Source organism: Fringilla coelebs, assembly GCF_963513975.1.
Source record: "Fringilla coelebs genome assembly, chromosome: 4".
NCBI lineage: Eukaryota > Metazoa > Chordata > Aves > Passeriformes > Fringillidae > Fringilla > Fringilla coelebs.
In genome coordinates, this window is record NC_140032.1 from 31,699,970 (window position 1) to 31,722,765 (window position 22,796).

Sequence of the window (22,796 nt, forward strand, 5' to 3'; positions counted from 1 at the left end):
TAAAAGCAGTTTAGTAGTTCCCTATGCTGAAATTACATGTCAACAATAGTCTTCCTCAAAATAGAGCCCAGAAAACACTGCAAATCAGACGTCAAATGAGAAATCAATGCAAACCAAATTCAGGATCATATTAAAGAAATAGAAGAGAGTTGCGAATATTACACAACAAGCAGCTACTGGGTTTGTTATTTCAGAGGTCCTCTTTGATTTTTTTCTCATAATCAGATTTGCCATTTTTTTAAATAAGTGGAGAATCACATTACTGCCCAAGGCCTTACTTTTTGGACCTAAAGCACCTGATGCTGGTTATTGTTAGATATTAGAGAAGACAGAATGTTTCAACATACACTTAAGGGCCCCAGTATCTTGATCAAGGCCTGCAAACTGCCAAACAGTAATTCTTGGGCAAGTTAATAGCCTGGAATGAGATCATTTGGGCATGCAACAAATGCTGAGTCTTTTACTAACTGATAACTTTTGCCTTTCTTTGATCAAAACATTTTGCAACTTCAATGAGCACTCAATATCTCCACACGTTATACTCCAGGCATCAAATAGAAAAGTCCATTTGTTGAACAAAAGATAGGGTTATACTCAGCAGAGTATAACTAAGAGACTCCCATTTTCAGAAGAATCTCAGATGTATGCAGTTTTTTGGTTTAGAAAGTGAGTTTGTTTAGTTTTTAATCTTTTAATCCATGCAGACGATGAAGGTTATCTTCTAAATATGACCTGAAAATTAACTGAGGTACTTCTATACTGAAGTTTTGTCAGGGCATGGCACAAATACTCTTTCAGAAAAAAAACTGGGGTAGGATTCTCCAAAGGCTCTGACTCTTTTAGCTGCTGGAAGAGGCGATGACAGGTGAGCTCAAACACAGTAAAATTATTTGTTTGTAGCGGTGTACTAACATTTATATATGTGGCTTTTTTCTTTTACAGCATGAGGATTAAATTCAGGAAGGCAGGTGGTTATCTAGTATGCACTGCCATTTCACCCCCTGCATGTGTCCAAAGCATGCAGCTTTCAGAGGCCAAAAAGCAGTTTGTGTAAAGGTGGCTGGAAAATTCTAGTGCTCAGGGCACCTGCAGGTGCTCTCAAGCAGAACCTCCCAACAGAGGGAGGTCACACCTCATCTGCTGTCAGTGTTCCTCGTAACAGCTGTAAACCATGATCCAGAAACACTCCTACATTCCATTTCTGTCACCCCAGTAAAAAGCTGTGTCCTTTCTGACACCAGGCAAAAGGAATCTTTATAGGCAGCATAATGTTTTGGTTTAGGGATCAGCTGCTACCTTAATAACACAGCAGATACCTAGAACTCTGGAAAAGGATCACAAACAGCTACCATGCACATGTAGTTTTTATTACACAATATTTTATTGTCCCATTATTTTATCAGGAAACCTGGCAATGCTCTGCTGCATTCTGCAATCCTACAGGAAAACCACCCCACACACACACAATAAAACTCCAAATCAAACAAAAAACCCACATGAAATAAACAAACAAACCCCCACATCCAGAGGATTGCTGCTGACCACTACCAAGAGCTACACACCACATGATTAAACCTAATAAAAACACACCAGACAATGCAAGGTATTTAACATCTACCCAGTAGACACAAAGTTGGCTGTATGTTCCATACTGTTTTCCTCAATATTTATTTCCTTAGCAACATCAGATTGCTTCAGAACCAATTTTCACAACAGAAGATAAGAGATCACTGCCATTTCATAACAGCTCAGAACACAAAGATTAAAGGATTACACCAGTGCTCATCTTGGCAAAGACACTTTTTGCATCACTAAACAGAGATTTTTCACATTGGCATCCTCGTGCCAGTGTTTGAGCCCATGCACTTTTCATAATGAGTTTCTTTTTATAGTTTTATCCAGTTTTTTTCTCAATTATTTTCTTATCCATTTTGGAGAATATAAAGAAATTATAGGAGATATACACACATTATGTGAGAAGAGCATGGTACAAAAGCAAAGTGCAAAAAAAATATTGGCCAGTGTAGGTAGAAGTCATAAGAATTATCTTATGGAAAAAAAATGTTACAATTTGGTTGATCTCACAAATATTTTCCACAAAACAAATCCCACAGAAGAAAAGGAAGTAATATTAGTTTTCATTCATCTTGAAATTCCTTAACTCAAGCACATAGCTTAAGACATGAGTTACCTCTCCAGGTTTCAGCTACATGCCAAATCGCCTGAGAAAACATATTCTGGATGCTAATCTTATTTACCTTGAAAATTCACACTGCCAAGTATGTAAAACCATGAAATAATTCCTGAATTTGGAGTCTCTTTGGAAAACGTGTGTCATGTGTATTATATGTATTAACATATGGAGGTGGTCTCAAAAGTTATTTCATTATAAACAAGACAATGTTTAGATTCAGCCCTGGAAACTGAAATTCTTGTTATTATACAGCAATGAGACCTATCTTTGAAAAAGAGGGCTGAAGAATGCAAATATTACTATTGCTAAAGGCTCTTTTATCTTAATGGTAAAATAAAGATAGTGATTATAGACTATTTGTCAAGATCTGTGAGTTCATTTTTTTAAATTAATTGTTACACACTTTCTTTTTAGAAAATCCTAAGAAAATGGTAAAAACTAGGCTTTTTAGAATACAAAGAATTTGGCAGGTTCAAGGAAACCTCTAATTTATTTGGAACAAATATAAATTATTTTGTCATTATTATGATATTCTGCAAAGTACAGCAGTATCCCAGGTATTAAGTGACTAAGTGTTGTTAAAAGGAAACATTGAAACAGACAAGAGAAAAAATCTGTAAATATCAACAAAATGAATAAGAACAGATTACTCCTTTCCTACTTTGTAACACATTCATAATTACTGGAGCAGTCCATATTAGTTTTATCAGCTCTGACTTCCAGCTTCTCATCCAGTCCCCCTCTGCAGGCTGCCCACGGCCCAAGAACAACCTAAATGCAACAACACAGCAAAAGCCCTCAGCGCCAAGTGGCAGGAACAACCAAAGGCGTGAGTGAGGGGTGGGTGCCCCTCTTCTTATGGTGCCAGGTATCATGCTGGAGCAACACACACCACTCAGAAGAAGCCCCAAAGCACAAGTAAAGCCAGACCAGCTAGAGAACATCAGCTTGATTTAGCACCAGCTTTTTCTTCAGAGCTTGCAAAAATCATGGAGAGTCTGTTCTCCAGCTATATGGCCTGTAGCAGACTTTGACCTGTCATGAAGGTACCATCAGAAACTTTGACAGGCACTTCATTCCATCACTGTAATTCCTCTTCAACATCAATTAGCAAAAAACTCTGCATGTTGCCTTCAGGGCACTGGAAGGCAAGAGCACAATGGCTCATTATTTCAGCTTTGACCAGCACAGTAAAATATAGTTGATTGATCACCCTAGAGGAACTGATGCTAAGAAACAATTATTCATCAGCAATTTACCTGCACACAGGCATGCAATTTCAATGGGTAAAATTTTATTCCACATTGAGGCATAGTAAGAGTTTATCTCAAAGTTTGTAATAATACATTGCTTTTGTCATTATGAAATCCTGTGTGTAATTTGCATACACAGGAGTTCCTGCTATGGTTATACAGATTAATGCTTTTGGTACAGTTTGCTAAAAAATAATTCAGAGGTGAATTCTTACAAACTACTTTAAATGCTTACCAAGAAACCTGAAAACCTTACAAACACTTGAGACTTCCATTTACTTGGAAAATACTATGGCATGTATGCTGATCACTTCATCACAGGCACTGCTGTTGTTATTACCACAGCTTAGTTTTTATGGCACTGTGGCAATAGAATAGTTTCATCTGAGCAGATAAGGCACTAAAATTTAAGGATTAAAGACTTGTATTTCAAAGGTTAACACAAAGTTCACAAGTACTATAAAAGTAGACTAACTAGGGGTATTACTACATCTTTTTTAATAAAACAATAGCGACTAGTTTTAACAAATTGCTGGACTGACATCAAAATATTTAATTTTAAAATATGTCTCAGCCTAAATAGATTGAAAACTTTTGGAAGAAATCCTTGAAATTCCTTTCATTCTGATCCAGTATTTGGTCTCCTCTTCAGTTTAATCCAGACGCCTTTATTTGGACGAAGAATCAATTCTCCACACAAACCAAGCTCTTCTGGCTTTTGACATGATTCTACCCAAAAGCGCCGCAGGATGAGGGCTAGAAGAGTTTTCTCCTCCATTTGTGCAAAGCGCTGACCTATGAGTTACAGGGCAGGAAAAAAAAGTTATTGTCAGGTTGTATCAACAGCTGCTGCGCTTGCATGCTCATAGAATTTAAGAACAGAACTAGCTTTAGGCCAAAATCAAGGTCCTTGGATGCAAGTAACACTAGCACTTTTCTCTGCATGAAAACTCTGGCCTTCTTGGGATCATGCACAGTATGTCCTCCTTCCCATAGTACACAGAACTCAAACAGCAACGTGGAAACAGTCAATCCTTTATATCGAACTACCACAAAACACAACCTTGTCACGTCACTTGAAAGGACCAGGCAGAAGGGATGGAGAGCAGACCAGAGCAGAAGAGGCAGCACAGGGACTGTGGTGAGAGAAAAAATCTCATGGTTCCATATATGTGGAGAGGAGCAAAGGAGATGCAACTGCAATGGAATGACAGACAGACCTTCCTTCAGTGATCATTAAGCCTCCTACACACTGATGATTTGGTAGCACAGAGGGCAAAGTTCAAATTACAATTCAGAGATAGGTGAAGGCAGAAACATGAGAACAGAGAAACATCATGGAAACCAAACCAAACCACAAAAACAAAAAAATGGAGATGGGACACAGAATGCAGGGCTGAGAACTTTTTATGTTCTCCCCTCTGTATTATACACACAGATTACATACAGATTATATACAGAGAAATCCATACACATGTATACACACAATGCACTTTTGCAACTATACTAATGAACCACCTCCCCTGCACATGTTTCTGCACTCTCAGGAACTAGCTAGACATGTTATATTAAATTGGATTTCTCTTTGGAACAAGGAAAGACCTTGTTTACTGCTCTCATGGAAAAGGGCACCTACTACCAATGAGACAAATCAAAACAAACAAATTGCATCCCGCAAAAACAGAAACCTAACCAAACAAACAAAACCAAAAAACCAAAAGCAGTAATATTTCCCATTATCATAATGGCATGACAACTTTTGGATGTTCCCCATCTGCACTCAAAATCAGTGCAGTGAACAGTCTTTTCACATTTTAAACAACACTGCTTCTACTTGAAGCACAGATAAATGCCAAGCGTCTCAGTGGCATCTGAAAGTGCTAACGAGTTCTGGGATGACAGAGAAAACACCAAACCAACTACAGTGTCAGAAATAGGGAAAGAATACATCAGTTGCAGATTGCATGCTTTGGACATCCAGCTCAGAATCTGAGAGAGACAAATAAACTGTTTCCAGAGCAAAACAGGTGAAGGACATGTGTCTTCTCTCATTCTGTGTTGCTGACACTGAGAATCAGAAAGTAGGAAGCAATCATGGCCTAACACAGGAGCCAAATAACATGCTGCCAGGCTGTACAGAAGTGATGAAGAAGCATCAGCATGATAGGCACTCATTCCTAGGAAGAAAGGAAATCCCTTGGAAGAAACAACAATAAGGCAGCTCAACAGCATAAATATGAATCTATGAATTAAACTCTTCTGAGAGAATTCAGGTCTATCTAATGGAAGTATGTGGCTTGCAGGACACACAGTGCCCAGATTCAGAGGCAGGGAATGAGGAAGAACACTATATAAACAGTATTGGTTGCTGTCTCAGTTACCACATTCAAAAAGCAGAACCTTAAAAGGGCTTCCTCTCCAGATACATACCAATGCAGTTCCTGGGACCAGCTGAGAAGGGCACATAAGCGTATGGGTGCCTTCCCTTAGAATTTTCAGGGAAGAATCGCTCAGGCTTGAACTCCTCTGGGTCAGGGAAGGCCTCAGGGTCTCTATGCAGGGCATAAGTTAAAATGAGGACAGTTGCACCTCTTGGTATCTGATATCCCCCTAAAGAGAGAAGAGAAAGGGAGAAGAGTCAAAACAACAACAAACAAGTGACTTTCTGTACACAACAGAAGAGTAAAAATTAAACAATGCTGCCCTTTTCTTGGGAAATATCTCCACTGCAGAAATGCTAACACAAGAGAAAGTGGCTAACACAGAACACACTTACTAATGCAGCAATCCTCACTCAAGGTACGGGCAAACATGGGAACTGAAGGGTAGAGACGAAGAGCTTCTTTCACAACACAGTCAAGGTATCGAAGATTCTTCAAATCATCCATTGTAACGGGACGTTCAGCATTGTCTGTCCAAAAACAAATAGAGGGATGACCAAGACCAAAACTCCCCATCTTTGGCTAAATAAGCTCATCCTGAATCCCCCCAGAAACTCTCATCATGCACCAAGACTACACACAAGGTGTTACAAATATATTAAACATGCATATCTTGCCGCAAAGACATAAGTTTGGTTGTACACCCCAACAGACCTTCCCACACCCATCCCAAGCACCCCTAACTGCTGAAAACTCCAGAAGGGCCACAAGGCATGCTCTTAAATCCCCTTCTACTTCCAGGCTTTTAACACATTTCGATTCACAAATGCAGCAAAACCCCAATGAAGGGGGAATGGAGACTTACCAAACACCTCGTCCAATTCCCTGTGAACCTTCTTCTGAATTTCTGGATTATGTCCAATCAAGTACAAGACCCAGTTAATAGCAGCTGCTGTTGTATCATGGCCCTACAGGTGCAGATTTACAAAGACATTCATTTCAACTCTATTCCCATGTACCAGTGGGCTTTGTAAATATTTAGGTGTGCAGTTGTCTGAAAAGTGAGACTCGTTAGTCCCATCACCATGATAAAAACAAGAATCAAGAGTGAATTATTCAACTCACTAACTATCAAGCTAAAAGTTGATCCATGATTGTTCTGACAAAAGGGGAAAGTATTGAAATAACCCAAGCAAAATCCCTCTCTTCTGGCTCTCAGCAGCTGCATGAACTATCAGTATCTACACAATTAATCAGATGTATATTCACCTTTTTGGTTACTGTCCAGTCAACATCTAAGGGGGGCAGTGACTCTCACAGGAGAGATACAATGGAACAACTTGTAACAACTTGGAACAACTTGTAGATACTTTTCAAAAGTATCTAAAAATGGTCTTATGAGACACAATACAGAAGCTGTAGAGGAAAATATTTGGTTTTCTATGGGAAGGGAATCAACTACTAGTTCCCAGCACTGTGGAAAGGTGAGGAAAAGAAAGGAGAGGCAAAATGTGAGCCAAAGAAGGAGGGGGAGGAAAAAAGCCATAAAAAAGGGAGGAACAAAAAAGGGAAAAAAAGGATGAAAAAAGGATTTTGATATTAAAAAAGCACAATTGTGGTGAAGTTCAGGATGCTGCTGTAGTACAGAAATGGTAAAATGAGAAGAGAGTTTCTCTAGGTTACAACAGTATTAATATGATTCTATGAATTAAGCTCTTCTGAGAGAACTCACGTCCATCTAATGGAAGTGTGAAAACTCATGAAAATCTCGTGAAAATCTTCTTCAGGTCCTCCCTTAGGGCAGATAAGAAGAAGGGCCTTGAAGATAATCAGAGAAATGGGACACGTCTCCTATGAAGACAGGCTGAGAGAGTTGGGGTTATTCAGCCTGCAGAAGAGAAGGCTTTGGGAAGACCTGAATGTGGCCTTTCAGTACTTAGCGTGGACTTACCAAAAAAAAAAAAAAAAGAGGGAGTGTGACATTTTACGTGAGCAGGTACTTATAGGACAAGACAGAATAATTTTCAACTAAAAGAGAAAGAATTTAGATTCGATGTTAGGAAGAAATTTTTTACTCAGAGATTAGTGAAGAACATGTTGGCTAGAGAAGTTTTGAATGTCCTGTCTCTCAAGGTGTCCCGGGACAAGTGGGATGGGGGCCTGGCGACTCAATCCAGCTGATGACATCCCTGCCCATGGCAGGAGGGTTGTAACTAGACCATCTTTATGGTCCCTTCCAACCCAAGCCATTCCAGCTTCTACAAGAAAATGAAGCACTGATGCATAGTGGACAACAGAACCAGGCAATGCAGCAAGGGAAAAAATGTGAGGAGACATGACAAAATGCAAGTCAAAACAGTGAAACTATTTAGAACTCTCTTCAGTGTTAATGAAGCTTGCCACAAAAGGCAAGAGCCCATGGTTCATGTCAGCCTTTAAGTTTCAATTTCTCACCTGCTTTCATGAGTAGACCCTGCTCACAGAGGCAGGGCCTACAACATGTGCATTGTCCAAAGTTTTTCCAGGGCATACCAGTGCTTCTATCCTAACTCTGTAGAATAGAAACATTGAGATTTTCTCTTAGGCTTCCAGGGCTTAAATAACATCATGCTAAAAGCAACCTCCTGAACTAAGACAAGAGTCATCACCTGAAAATTCTGAATCTTGTGTTTGGAGGGAAAAACCAAACAAAAAACCCCAGCAAATAAAACCTTCCAAAACAACAACAACAACAAAAGAACAATAAACCAATGAGTTCCTTTGTTACCTCAAACATGAAAGTATCCACTTCCTCACGAATGTCCCCGTGGCTCAATTTTTTCCCTTCATCATCTGTTGCATTCAGCAGCATGTCCAGGAATGCTTTTCTCTTTTTGGAACCACTTTCTTCAGAGTTACCATCATTATCATGTTTCTTTTGCTGGGTGTTTTTAAGTTCTTCAGCTTTTTCTGCAATGACCTGAGATTAGACCCATTACATCAGATATGATGAATTCAGCACAAGCCCACCATCTGCCTCCTACAGTTTTGTCCTAACTTATCAAAACAACATCCATCTGTAGCAGTCTACATGAGCTAGTTAGCACAGCTGTCAGCAATAGGTCATGAAATTTAACTGACTTTTTATTAGTAGTGAATTATGACCAACCTTTCTTGCCCCAAGCAATAGAATAAACCTTGAACAGCCTTTGTGCAATCAAGAAAATAGCCGGACTACAAAAACAACTTGGGGGCCATCATGAAGTGTAAACATATCCAGAGTATCTGGAACATACCAATAATGAATGCCAACAATGGTAACAGCATATCAAAAAAATCACCACAGTGTGATCATATTAATCACCAATAGCATCTTCTCTATCCCATAAGAAGTAAGTAAGGAAAGATCTCACTTCCAACCTCCAAAAAACTCAGGAAACTGAAGAGAAGCCAGGGCATCCCAGAACCCTGTGTCAAGTCTACACACAGTATTGCTGAACCCACTATACCAAAGCTTCCCAAATTTTCTCCAGTATGAGAGCAATGGCTGAATGTCCCTTTTTTAGGGAAGTACAGAACCAGTAACAGACATAAATTTCTTATTGTTGCCATTGTTGTTGCAAAGTCAAAACAGAACCCTTCAATAAACTGTTATTGCTCTTAAAAACAACAAAATAGTTTAAAAGGTGTAGCGTATGCATTTCTGTTTGGAAGAATCACTGAATGGAAGAAAAAAAATACAGTTCCACACACACACATTGTTTTCCTCACTGAACACACACGTGTGTCACATATTGACTCATCCTTCACCTCAGAGCTTGCTGTCAGCATCTACACAGGTGCAATTATTATTTATGGTCCTTTGTCATCTTCTATGCTTTGGTTGCTTACATTCTTCAGTGTACCAGCTCAGCATGGGAACAGTGCAAGTGTTAAGCGCCTCTCCCATGACTCACTGCTGAAATTTCCAATAAAAGGAAGCAAGAAAAAACAACACAGAGGCAATGTGGCTCATTATATGCAGCCAAAGATCAAACATTATTTCCTTTGTCAAAGACATTGATACAATGACATCATGGGTTACATCTATAGGGAAAGCAGCCTCTCTGATAACATTCTAATAGTAGATTTGGGATGGCAAACTTTGGCAAGAATAACATAGGAATTATTTGGTGAGAGAAAGGGCTGTTACTTCCATAGTCTAACAAGGTGAGAAAACACTTTGTATTATGCCAAGTGAGTAATTCATGCTTAATGACTTCTGTATCAGAGTGCCTTACTGCTGATGTGGGGGCCTGCATGTGTTTGCTCCTCTCAGCAGTTCTGTTCTGAATAGGGGAAAATTAATACAGGCATCAGTTTCTGAGGGCTGAACCCAGTGGCACTACCATGCAAATCCCTATGTTTACTGCTCCAAACTTGGCAGTGAGCCGTTGGATGTCATCCAGATGTGGAACTTTTCAGGCAGAACAAGAGTTCAATGAATTTCTGTTGTTTGTTTCAGTTGTCAAGGACCTGCAAGTTCTGGGACTCCCTTGGAGTAGTCTACTTTCTTGTTCAGCAGACATCCTAAAAGGGAAGTTAGCTCTTGTCTTCTTTTCAGGGAATTCCTCAGCATCACAATAGAGGGACAGCATATCAAGGAGGCTGAACCTCCTCCCCATTTGGAAGATCTGAGTGCAAAACTTTAATCCAACAATGAAAATTATCATTATAAATATAATAAATAATATTTTTTTAAAAGACTCTATACCGTATTTGTAAAATTGTGAAGGATGTTGAGCTTCCTCTTGTGCTCTCTTCCTTGTTTGAACAATACATACAAAAAGTCAGGCCAAAGCCAAGGGCTCATCTGTCGCTGTTGGATTAGATCACTCATCCTAGGGGCAAAACAATTACATCATGCAACATTACTTGACAAAAACACCAAATTATAGCACATTTCAAGAACAAACAAACAAAAAACTCCCACCAACTTCTATGTACCCTAATGGAGTAAAACTTAACATATTGTGTAGGTTTAAACCCACTATTTGAAAGGAAGGCTATTCTCATTTGTGTCTTGGTTTTACACCATCTCAAAATTTCTGTTATTTATCTCAGCATCACCATGTTTTATTTCTTTAAGTATTGATCTCTGAGAAGGACAGCATATTCTCATTTAATCTTGAATCCTCTTGAAACAGTCCTATTAAGTCATCCAATCCCATCACAACCCACTTCAGCAAAGCATTGACAGTGTTGTAAAGACTACTCATGACAGGCTCCCAAAATACCTGTCCCAAGAACTCAAACAGTTTCTGAGGCCATTGCATTCCTACTTGAACATCCAGATACCAGACTACACATTAAGGGGCTTAAAATGTATTTAAAATGAAAAATATGAGACTTCAAGTATACTCCAACACAAGTGGAGTACATTGGAAGGGCTGATTGTCATTGCTATTCAGCTCTTGCACATGCTTTAGCTGCAGAGTAATTATTACCAGCTTCAAGCCCACTTATGCTACAATTTGGAAAAGGCCAAGGAACCGATGATAATCAAACCCTTCAGATCTACTCCTGTTTTTTATCACACCTGTCTCAACAAGCTCTATCAAAAGTTAGGAGTGAGATCATAGAATCACAGATTCATTTAGGTTGGAAAAGACCTTTTAGATCGTTGAGTCCAACTGTTAACCTAGTGTTAACGCAGTTCATTGCTACACCAAGACCCTAAGTGCCACAGGAACATGTCTTATCAAACACCTCCAGTGTATTTAGTGATTCAGGGTTAGTCTGTTCCAATGCTTTACATCCATCCCTCCCTGACTCTCTGGCCTTCCCTCCTGACACCAGTAGCATTAATTCCAGCTCATCTGAAAAATAACTAAGGAAAATGTGTGTTTACCTGTAGACAGCAGAAACATAGTCAGAATCCTTATTCTTCTGGGCACCCACATTCCTGCCCATTGCTGTTTCTGGGAGGAAAACATCAACATTTCACAAGTACAAAGTGAAATGCAGCACACACAGTGAATTACTACTACTCTCAGCTTCTGACTATCACCACCATCCCTTTGACAAGTGAATACACATATCCCTTTGCAGGGAATGAGCTTTCTTTGTATTTCCATGCCCAGGAATCCTGCTCCTCAAGAAAACCTCACTTCAGACTGCTACCTCTGTCCTGCCAGTCTCCAAACTCAGCTGCTCAGATGCAAGTATAAACCCTGGGAAAAAGTCTGGAAAGGATGGAAATTTAGAAAACATGCAGGGGCATTGCTTTTCAATCATCTTACACAAACTGGCACAGCTAAACTCATGATCTTCTGCATCATTCACAATTCTACCACAATAACTGAACAAGACTTACCACAAATAATATCAAGGGCACACAGAGTGATGTCCATAAAGACATCAAATGGCTCCTTGTCAACATGCTTCTCAAGTTTCTTCACCAAAATATTTCCTTGTTCATTCATGACCTCTAGAAAGTCACTCAAGATTGCAAAGTGGAATGTGGGAGTTATCATCTTCCTCCGTGACCGCCACTTGTCTCCAGTGCTATAAAATTAATGGGGAGAAGGAAGGATAAAAAACTCCAAGCCGAAAATAATATCCTCACCATTACAGGAAGTACCCAGTGAATACTGCAGACTGGAAGAGATGGACACACTGTAGATGTCTCTTCAAGCTGTTCATAGCACCCCACAGAAGGAGTAAATTAAAATATTTCTTGCTCCAGGTCTCTTGGAAGCAGAAGCCACCATTTCTCCAGCTGATCTCAACAAATGGAGATGCCAAAAAGCCTCCAGACAGTACATCCCTGTTAGTCAGTGCACAGGCCCAGAGGGACCAAGCAGAAGCCAGCCAGAGGCCAAACCAGCTATTCAGCATCAAGGCCTCAACCAGCCCACGTCTCTCTGAATCAGTGGTTGTGCTTGCCTCCATCCACTGACCATGAAATAAGGTCTGCAGAGAACAAGACATCATGAAAATTACTGCCTCAAGGCATGGCTACAATCTACTCCCTTGGAGACAGGCAACCACTTCCCACATGCCAGTGACAAGCATGGAGCCACAGAGAGTGTCACCAGCTTCCTGGGGGTCTTTGTTCACTTTTTCTATACAACATGCCCCAGCTGGCACTTCTGCTTACAGGGTAAAACTATCACACCACTGCCCCTGTTAACTTGCTATTAGGGCACTCCACAGGCCAGCATATCGGCTTGCTGTCTGCCACTACTGCCCCTAATCAGCCGAGACTGGAACATTTTCCTCCATTACGTATTTTACACAAGGAAGCACAAGGAAGTCAAAATACTCTGTACATCTATGGAAGACAAAACAACCAGTAAGGAAGGACAGCGAGAATAGACCATGCCTTATGCTCATGGACTTCACCTCTGCACACTGCTACTGATTAATTACTGCCTTCTTAAAGGTCATGAACAGAACTCAGGATAAAATGCATGTGTCATCCTCTCACATGAACTTGTACTTCCCACACCACATGATCACAGCTGGCTTTTACAATACCACAGTCCCATCATAAAGCATGAGGAGTCCACCTCTGAGGGCTCCAAACAAGCAACAAAGTCAACCACTAACACTGACCTTGACCTTTTTTCAAAAACCCAGAAGAGGCTCAAAGGTACTAAAGACACTCTATACTTACCTTGCTCTAACTCTTGAATATCTGTATCATCCATACCAATCCTTCCTTTGCCCTTCCAAGACTGGAGGACACCAAACTCTTACACCACTGCTCTTCCCTTTCTCCATTCCTGATTCATAATCCTACCCAGGCTAATTTCTCACAATCCTCTACTTCATGAATGAAATGAAGGAAAGGGTGCAGATACTCTCCGATCCTATCCCAAAGTATCACCAACCTCAGGCCTACTGGTCTGCAATATGACCAGCTGAGATAAGCAATGCACACAATCTTTTTGTTCAGAAATACATACAGCATTCCTGCCACCAAGACCTCTTCTTATCATATACCCCACAAATTTAAAAAAGGCAGCAGGGCACGTTCATATCACTATACATTATACCTTGTCAGAAGTCCAGTGCCCAGCCATGGATGCAGGAATTTGTATAGGTATGATTTTTCTATATGTTTTGAATTGTTCAGAATAACCTGTCAGAAAAATGAACAGAGACGAAAAAATATTACTTGTTAGATGAAGAGAGATTTCTTCATTATTTCTGCAATAAACACTCCAACAGAGAAACAACACTGTCTTACTAGATCAAGGACAATCACTGTCAGCAGCAAAACTTATGACTCATGGTATCAAAACAGACCCACTAATTTTTAATGCAGAAGTCTGTCAAAGAGACACAAGCATTGCAACCTGAATTTCATAATGTTCTATCCTTATTTCAGTGGTCCCATATTGCCTGCTATCTGCTTGCTTGTTCTGATCATGGGAGCAGAAGCTTTCACACATGTGAAAACCAAGCTAAAAGAGATGCTTCTTTGATACTTTCATTTCCAGGTCATCTTCAGTATTCTCCCCAATGCCCTCTGACTAGGCTTTTTTATATTCTTTTACTTTATGCCTTTTTTTACCATTAACTCAGAGGACTATCCCAAAGCAAATCAGTCCAAGCCCCTTTTAACAAAACTTACATTGAGGTAATAGAAAGTAACATGCTGGGCACTGCTCTGCATCCCAGTAGAATAGACAGGAGACCAGCATACTCACCTCCACACTGTCAGGGTGATACAAAAACATGACAGGCACTGGTCCTATCCAAAGTTTTAACAATGGCAAATTTCTGAACTCTTCAGTATAAAACTGTATCTGTTTAAAAAAATCTGGAACAGAAAATCAGAGTAGAGCTTCAACAAGGGGGATTTAAAAAATAAGCAAGGCTTCTGTAATGAAATCTTGCACCACAAGCCCTGCAATTGTGATTTTCTTGTAGTTTTAACCTGCTGCTAGGACCTAGCAGCATATTTTACACCTGTGGATTTTACAGTTCACGTGTCCTAATCTCTTCATGCACAGACTCACAGCACCATTTATGCCACAGATCAACCTGAGGGAGACCACTGCTGTCCAGCTGCCAGTTGGACTTCACACCAGTGAGCTCAGAAAACCAGCGAATACCCTCCCACATTATTTTGCAATTATCCAGTCCATATCGTGTCAATCCAGCTATACAGAAAGCATGTGAGACAGCTGAATCTGTTGGCAGGGCAAGAAAAGTAGATGGTATTTGATTTAATTCAAAAAGGTCTTTGATACTATCTCATCACAGAGGACAATTAGGTTCATTCCACAATATTAGAGTAGGGGCCACTCTCAGGATGTTTCAGGATTAAACACTTACTTGCCCTTTCAGAAACAACCTTAAACAAATAATACCTTTACAAACCTGTGCAGAATTGAAAATTCAAAGGTCCCCAAATCAAAAAAAAAAAAAAGAAAAATGTAAAACAGTTTCCTACTAGATGTCCAAATACAGCTTTCCCTAGACTTACAAAAAGTTCTAATGACACCTCATTCGATATGATACCTTTTTCAATATGATTCAGTGTCAGATCATTTTACTATTTAAAAAATATTTTTCTTAACATTGCTGTGATTAAAATAGCACATTTTCCAGCAACTGTCTAGCAATACCAATAAAAAAAGTTCTCATCATATAAAAAGTTATTTTCATTCCTGTTATAGAACGTTACCCTCTTTGAAAGTGTTTTCATGGTTATATTTTTATAAAATACTATAAACCTATAAACTATAAACTTCACCCATTTTTACATAAACAAAAAAGAATAAAGAAGGCTGGACATGGGAGCTATGTGATTCCTTAACTAAAACATAGGAGCTATGTGATTCCTGCTAACAAATGAAATTAGGGACTACATAGAACATCAGAGTTCACATCAAATTGCTTTCTGGAGATAGAAGCAATGTTCCAGTTTGGTTTGGATTTTTAAAGAAGATTTTTTTTAAAAGAGAATAGGAAAGAAAAAAACCCAAACTATTAATCTCTCAGTCCAGCTCATATAAACATCCTACCATGCCCCTACTGCTTCCCCAAAGTCAACTTTGCAGAAATCTGCCTGCCCTCACATCCACCACAGACGTCTCATATTTGTCCTTAGATATGAGACTGGATCCAGAGGAAAGAGATGACAGTGTGCCTTGTGAACAGAGGTGCCGTGTCTCAGCATGGGTCAACACTGGGCAATCTGCATTCCAGCGCTGTACTCTCACTTGACTTCACCAGGCTCCCATGACCCATTAGTCTCTCTTCTGGCAATGTACACAGCAGCACAGCCAGCAACGCAAGTGAGCAGAGCAGAACTGGCATACACAGGCATCACAAACATGCACAGAGGAGGGTGGCCACTGGTAGCAGACTCAGCAACACTTTCATACCACAAACTCCTTAAGAAATATGTTCCTCTTAAAATATGAGTACCAAATGGGAAGGGAACATCTAGCACATTAGTGCTCTCTCATGCACCTGGCAAAAAGAAGGTCACATTAAGCAGTTCAAGAACAAAAGGATTTGCTTTTGAGTGATGCACTATAAACGCTCAGCAAGTTCTTTCATACTCAACACATAAATCTGAGTCAAAGATGATTCTGGAAGTGAGCCCAGGTAAACAACTTGGCATGCTAAAGTCCCTTGCACATGCTTGCTTGGGGGAAGGTAATTGTTTCAAGCGTTGTTTGGATCACAGCAAAAAAAAGTCACGAGGACATAGTGTTTAACTTTGTAAAGCAGCATTTCCTGCAAGAGCCCACAGCACCCCTCCCTCTCCCTAAAACACATTCCACAGCGTTCATGCTCTGCCCTAACAACAACTTAACGGTCTGAGCCCAGCAGCAGCTGCTGTCAGATTTAACCTCCAGTTAGTCTTTGAGACCAATAATAATGCCACATTTACGCACTTCCTCTCCTTTCCTCTTCACTGCCCACTCCTCACACTGTTCCCCTCTGCAGATTGCCCAGAGAGGCCTAAAGGCAGCAGCATATCCTCTGATACCTCACTCCCCTTCCACAGATCAGCCACACAAGCACCTCACCCCCACTGGCTCCTCCAGCAAACCCCAGGCAGTGCAGGGACCCCACAGCTGGGCTATAGCGTGAGCTGGCATTACCTTCTCCTTTCCGCTCGAAGAGCAGGGCGTTTCCCACCAAAGGATAGCAGGGGCCGACACCCGGGATCGGCTTCATTATCCACCATTGCCTCCAGTATTCCATCAGGAAGGGCAAGGAGCACACAGTCACTATTGTCACAAGCAGAGCAATGATCCCTGCTCCCCATGGCAGCAGCTGGGGTCTCCCTGAGAGTCCTTCCACAACGTCCATCATCACCTCTCAGCCTCCTGCTCTGAGCCTTGATCCCTGCTGCAAAACTGGCGCTGCCTGTACTCGGCACTGCAGAAATTTGGCCAGAAGAGCAGGAGGTGGAGCCACCACACAGGCCACTGGTGTAGCTTCTTGCCAGGAAAATAAACAGAGGTGCAAAACACTCTTATGGAGAGGCTGCATCCTATCATTTCCTGGTGGCGGGCAAACCAAAGGGAACAGTCACTGCCCTCACTTGGTTCAAGTCAAGTGAGGAGTGAGAACCTTCTTTGCAGACCCATGCAATACCTCACAAGGAAAAAACAAAGCACCATCAAGAGAAAAAACATCTTTTTGCTGATGTGGGATAGAGGAGTTTTTTCAATATCCTCTTTCTCAATCTGTTCTCAGGTGCTCAATACCATTTTGCCATAGAGAACTGCTCCAGTGCTGTGCAACACAATAGCTGAAGGGCCAGATGGAGAATACCCTTTTTCAATTGGTTTGATGGCTTCAAGGGGTTACAAAAACCAAAGCCCATAAAGACCACTGATCAACAGCAGCACTGCAAAGCACACTGATGATTCTCAGCTCAAATGGCCTTTACTGATCTCATTGTTGAATGCTCAAGCACAGGCTAAAGGGTGCCAGTAAAACAACTGGCAGCTCCAGCACCTGTGCCCCAACTTGCAAAGTGCCTGAGTACTCACAGTACCAAACCCACCATATACACTGCTGCCCCTCCTGCCTCAGGAGGATCCAGGGTCTCTTCTCATTGCTGCAGGGCTACTGAGTATCTGTTTCTCAAAGTGGGTGCTCAGAAACCTTTTGGCCAAGCAGAATTTTGGTAGAGGCAACATGGTTCACAGCCAATTCACAAAACTTCACCTCCCAAATAAAGCACAAATTGTATGTGCTTATGCCCACAGTCACATTTATCCTCTTTGCTTTGTATCAAAAATGACTGCAGTGACTGCAAAAGAATTTTTAGCAAATTAAAAAATAGCATAAACAAAACAACTAAGATAAAAAAAACACAAACAGAAAGCTCAGAACATCAGAAGTAAGTTTCTGTGACCCTTGGCATCAGAGGGGAGTAAATTTTGGCACTTTGTTCTTGCAATCTCCCAGCAGAGACTTTATCATAAATGCTGACTGTTACATCTTTCTTCACAGTAAACAACTGGAAATGAACTTTGCTACTCTTGCTGTTATTTTTAATGGTTTGTGACAGAAAGCAGCAGATATATACCCAGTCTTGTAAACATAGGCAAGTTAGACAACCATCAGTCCCCTCTTTTGTTCAGGTGACAACCTAGGAATGAAGCAAGCACACAGGACAAAGAGACACACCTTTTGTATTTTTAACATGGAGATCAGCTGAATATATACTCTCATATTTTAAAAAGGCTTGCCATTTGTTGCCTTAATTGCACCAATAATTAGATAACGTGACTATTTGTGCTTCTGAGTCAGAAATCTGTACTTCTAACTGCTGATTACTCCTTCTACAGGAAAAACAAAAAATCCAAACAACAAAAACCAAAAAAAAACCATGAAACAGCAAGGAGAAGGTGGAAAGGCATTGGGAAAGCAGTAGGGGACACTGCAAAGCAAACATTGCAGCATCCTGACAGCAGCTGGCAATGGTGATAATGTTAATAAAAGGCAGCAGAAACACTGGAATGAGACATAAAAGATATATACCCAAGAAACAAGAAATGAGAGGTTTAGCATCTTTGAGGCCTAATTATGTCACCATAATTGGAATCATAACAAAATTTGGAGGATGTTCTGTAGGAAATAGTTTTCTACCAGATTGTGATCAGCATTTCCTTTTTACTCTGAGAGCTATTGTTCAGTGTTGGATTTCTGTGAGCACTCCACTGGTTAGTGAATCTTTGCTTTTATAAATGCTTGTAACAGTGCAAACCTGCTCTTCTTCAGCCTAAGTGGAAACCTATCTACCTGTGCTGGCAGAAGACAAGCAACCTGCTAGGAAGCTGTGTCAGCCACGAAAAACAATGACAACACAGGCTTCTGCTGGTCCCTTGAACAAAGCCTGGATTCTTCAAAAAGAAAAACTAATAAAATCATCATTAGCAGCAAGAAAACAAAACAAAACAAAACAAAATCAAAGCAAGTCCAAAGTGGATCTGATACAACAGAGGGGGGTTCCTGCTGGCTCCACTCTGGATCCACTGCAGAACATAGCTGAGCTCAGCAGCCAAGCTGAAGTACAAGCTGAATAGCTCCACAGCCAAGCTGAACAGAAAAGTACACAACTCATTCTGAAAAACTGTTTTCTTCTTAAGAAAGGCTTTCTTAGCAAGAGCTTCTCTTTTTCTTCTCTTTTTTCTAAACACACACCATTGCAACATGATTAACCCTTATGCAGAAAGCTACTCTGAAATAAACAGGCTATTTGTAGTCCACAATAGCCATCACCTAGACAAAGAAAAAATAACACAGTATGTCTCCATTTCAAAATATGTCATCAGCTGGACAGGTGGAGAGCTCAGAGATCTCCCCAGTCCCCAGAGAGGAATTTTAGGGCCTGATACTAAATTTCATTTAGTAGCCCAAATAAAGCTACTAAAACTTCATACCCAAAATCTAGGTTTCCAAGAACAAATCCTGAGGAAGACTCCAGCTTCAAATCCTTCTGTGGACCCTTTCTCACACAGGTAAAGGACATGAACAGCATTTGTGGGACAGAGACCACAGCTGTTTTTCAGAGACACCGATTGGTTTGCTGCCACCTCCATCAAGCACACCTTGCTTGGTTTCTGTAACCTAGTGTTCACTGTACACAGCACCAACTGTTTAGTTCCTTCCTTACAAGATATTTTGCATGAATGAGTTATCCCCAATGGAATACAAAAGCCTGCCTCCTAAGAAACCATAATCTTCCCTACCAGGATAACAATGTGACTTACAATAGCAGAGACCATCACTCATGCCCCAGAACACAGACTACTGTTTCAAAGCAATTCTGATAAGGTGTCAGTTTATGTTAGCATAACTAATAGACAATTAACACTAAGTAGCTACCAAAGCATCACACATTGTGTTTATTCATCAATTTTTCCAGGAAAGTGCACACTCCCAAGCTAGATGATCACAACTCCTCCAAGGTCCCAAGTGAAGATTCTGCCCACTTCTCTGTGATTTGGCTAGAATGTACAGGGCCTCCTCCTTGCTAAACTCCAGCAAGTTTAAAGAAAGCATTTAGCAGCATGCAACACACTACATGAAGTGAGCCAGACGTCATGAAGAATGAATAAAGGGAGCAGTTTAAAACCAGGAAAAACTTGTGGGACACAGAAGCATAGCACTGCAAATCTGCTACCTGCATTCTTGCAGCATGGAAGATTTGGTATAGGTATTTGCTCTAGGAAGTTCTTTGTCCACATTTGATGTACCTGCACATAACACAGTCATAGCTGTACATCCTCTTAGAAGCTGTGGTGGGTTAGCCTTGGCCAGCAGTCAGACACCCCCATTCACTCCCCTCCCTCAACAGGACACAAAGAATAGCCGAAATAGAGCCAAAATAGACTGAAAGATTGCTTGTTGGTTACCATCATGGGCAAAACAGCCAAATTTGGAAATTCAATTTAATTTATAGGTAATTAAAAACAGATAATGAGGAAGCCAAAAACAAAGACAAAAGTTCCCTTCTGCTGCTCCCTCCTCACTGTTTTCTCCTGCTCCAGCATAGTTTCTCCACATACTGTTGAGGAATCTCTGCTCTGGAGCCTGGAGCACTGCTTCCTCCTCCTTCAGAGCTTGGTGTTTGCACTGCTGTTTCCCTCTCTTTTCCTTCCCCATACTTCTCTGTCTGTTTAGCATTTTTTTGTACACTTGTAAATACTTTTTCACTGAAGTGCCACTGGTTTGGCTGCTTAGCTCAGCTGTGTCCTGCAGTGGATCCAGAGTGGAGCCAGCAGGAACTGTGCTCTCCTCTCCAGCCTTTTCTCAGAGAGACTACCCCAGTAGCAGCCCTGCTACTGACACCATGCAATCTCCACTCAGCTGAAAAGCCTACCATGAAACAATCACAAGACTGAAAGGGAAAATAGGGGTGAAATATCCTTCACATTACCCCCTAGTGAGACCAGAAATGTCAGTTACAAAGTGATGGATGCATGAAAACTGTCAACATTAAATATTTGGAAACCATACAGGTGCTTTTCCTTATAAGGTTCAGGCAAGAATCACTCCTCCAGGTCAGGGAAAATCTTGGTAGGGCACAAGTTATAACAGGAGTATTTGTACCATTCAATACTTGATATCCTTCACCTAAGAGAAAAGAAAAAGGAAGAAGGATCAAAACAGCAAATAGGTACCTATCTATAACTGCTTTACCATAAAATAAAGAGAAAAACAATACCCTTTACCTGGAAAACTTTCTCAGTACTCTCTCCTGCAGATATTCTGGCACCTCTAGCTACTTAAAACTCTGGAATGGCCACATGATGCATTCCTATCTCAATTTCTTCAATCTTGATAAAGGAGGAATGGAAAACTTACCAAACACCTTGTCCAGTTCTCTGTGAATCTTCTTCTGGGCTTCAGGATTACATCCAAGTAAGCATAAGGCCATTGCAAGGGTGTGCAGACATGAAGTTAGAAAAGCAAAACCCCAGCTCAAATGGAAATTTGTCAGAGATGTCAAAAACTACAAGAGTTCTTCAAGTACTATCATGGCTTAGACCATGACGAAGTACCATGCGTACACCCCACCCCAGCGGAACAGAGAAGAATATCAGAAAAAAAATAAAACCCATGGGCTGAGATAAGAAAAGTTTAATGATTGAAATATAATAAAGTAAAATGAAAACAGGAAAAGAAGGGAGAGGAACAAAACCAAAGAAACACAAGGAATTACACAAAAAAATTGCTTACCACCCACTGACCTCAGACCACTCCCAAGCAGCAACAGGTCCCTCCCATCCATCCCCCACCCCAGCTCACGTACTGAGCAGGGCCTTCTGTGGTATGGATATCTCTTTGACCAACTGGGGTCAGCTGTCCTGGCCATGCTCTCTCACAGCTTCCTGTGGAGCTCTCACTGGCAGAACATGAAGCACTGCAAAGTTTTTGATGTTGGGCAAACACAACTTAGCAAGAACTAAAACATTAGGGTGTAATCAATATTATTCTCACACCAATTTAAAACACAGCATTGTGCCAGGTATGGGGATAAAAATAAATTCTATGCCAGGTGAAACCAGGACAGGTATGTAAACAAGAGGAGACAGAAGGAAAGTACTTTCCTGATGTTTAACAAGAGAGATGAATTAGTCACCAACAAGGCTGAAAAGGCAGAAGTACTCAGAGGTACTTTCTTCACCCTTGTCCTTCCATTAGCACCAGGCCTTGGGAAAAAATCCTGGCTGATGCAAACACAGACCCACTATCTGTGAAGGAAGGGTTGGTGTGTGAACTATTAGAGGACCTTGACCTCTACACATTGATGTGCTCTGACAGTATCCAACCAAGGAAAGCTGGCCAGTATAGCTGTGAGGCTACTCTCCATAATTTCCAAGTTATGGAATTTGGGGACATCCAAGAAGACTAAAAGAAGGCTTATGTCACTCCTGTCTACAAGAATGGCTTCAGAGAGGACCCAGAAAACTATAGGCTCATCTGTCTTAATTCAGTCCCCGGGAAACCTAT

The 22,796-nt window shown here is 40.8% G+C and overlaps 1 protein-coding gene across 1 annotated transcript; it reads right to left on the bottom strand.

The window, feature by feature from the left end:
• Positions 1–1,379: 1,379 nt before the first annotated feature.
• On the bottom strand, positions 1,380–17,165 carry CYP4V2 (cytochrome P450 family 4 subfamily V member 2). Its single transcript, XM_084204045.1, has 11 exons — positions 16,922–17,165; positions 14,507–14,619; positions 13,850–13,935; positions 12,163–12,353; positions 11,698–11,767; positions 10,561–10,687; positions 8,596–8,787; positions 6,694–6,796; positions 6,224–6,358; positions 5,878–6,057; positions 1,380–4,242 (listed from the first exon to the last, which is right to left on the bottom strand). Exons 1-11 carry the CDS (start codon positions 17,133–17,135, stop codon positions 4,067–4,069), a joined length of 1,587 nt encoding a protein of 528 aa, XP_084060171.1. The 5' UTR covers positions 17,136–17,165; the 3' UTR covers positions 1,380–4,066.
• Positions 17,166–22,796: the final 5,631 nt, after the last annotated feature.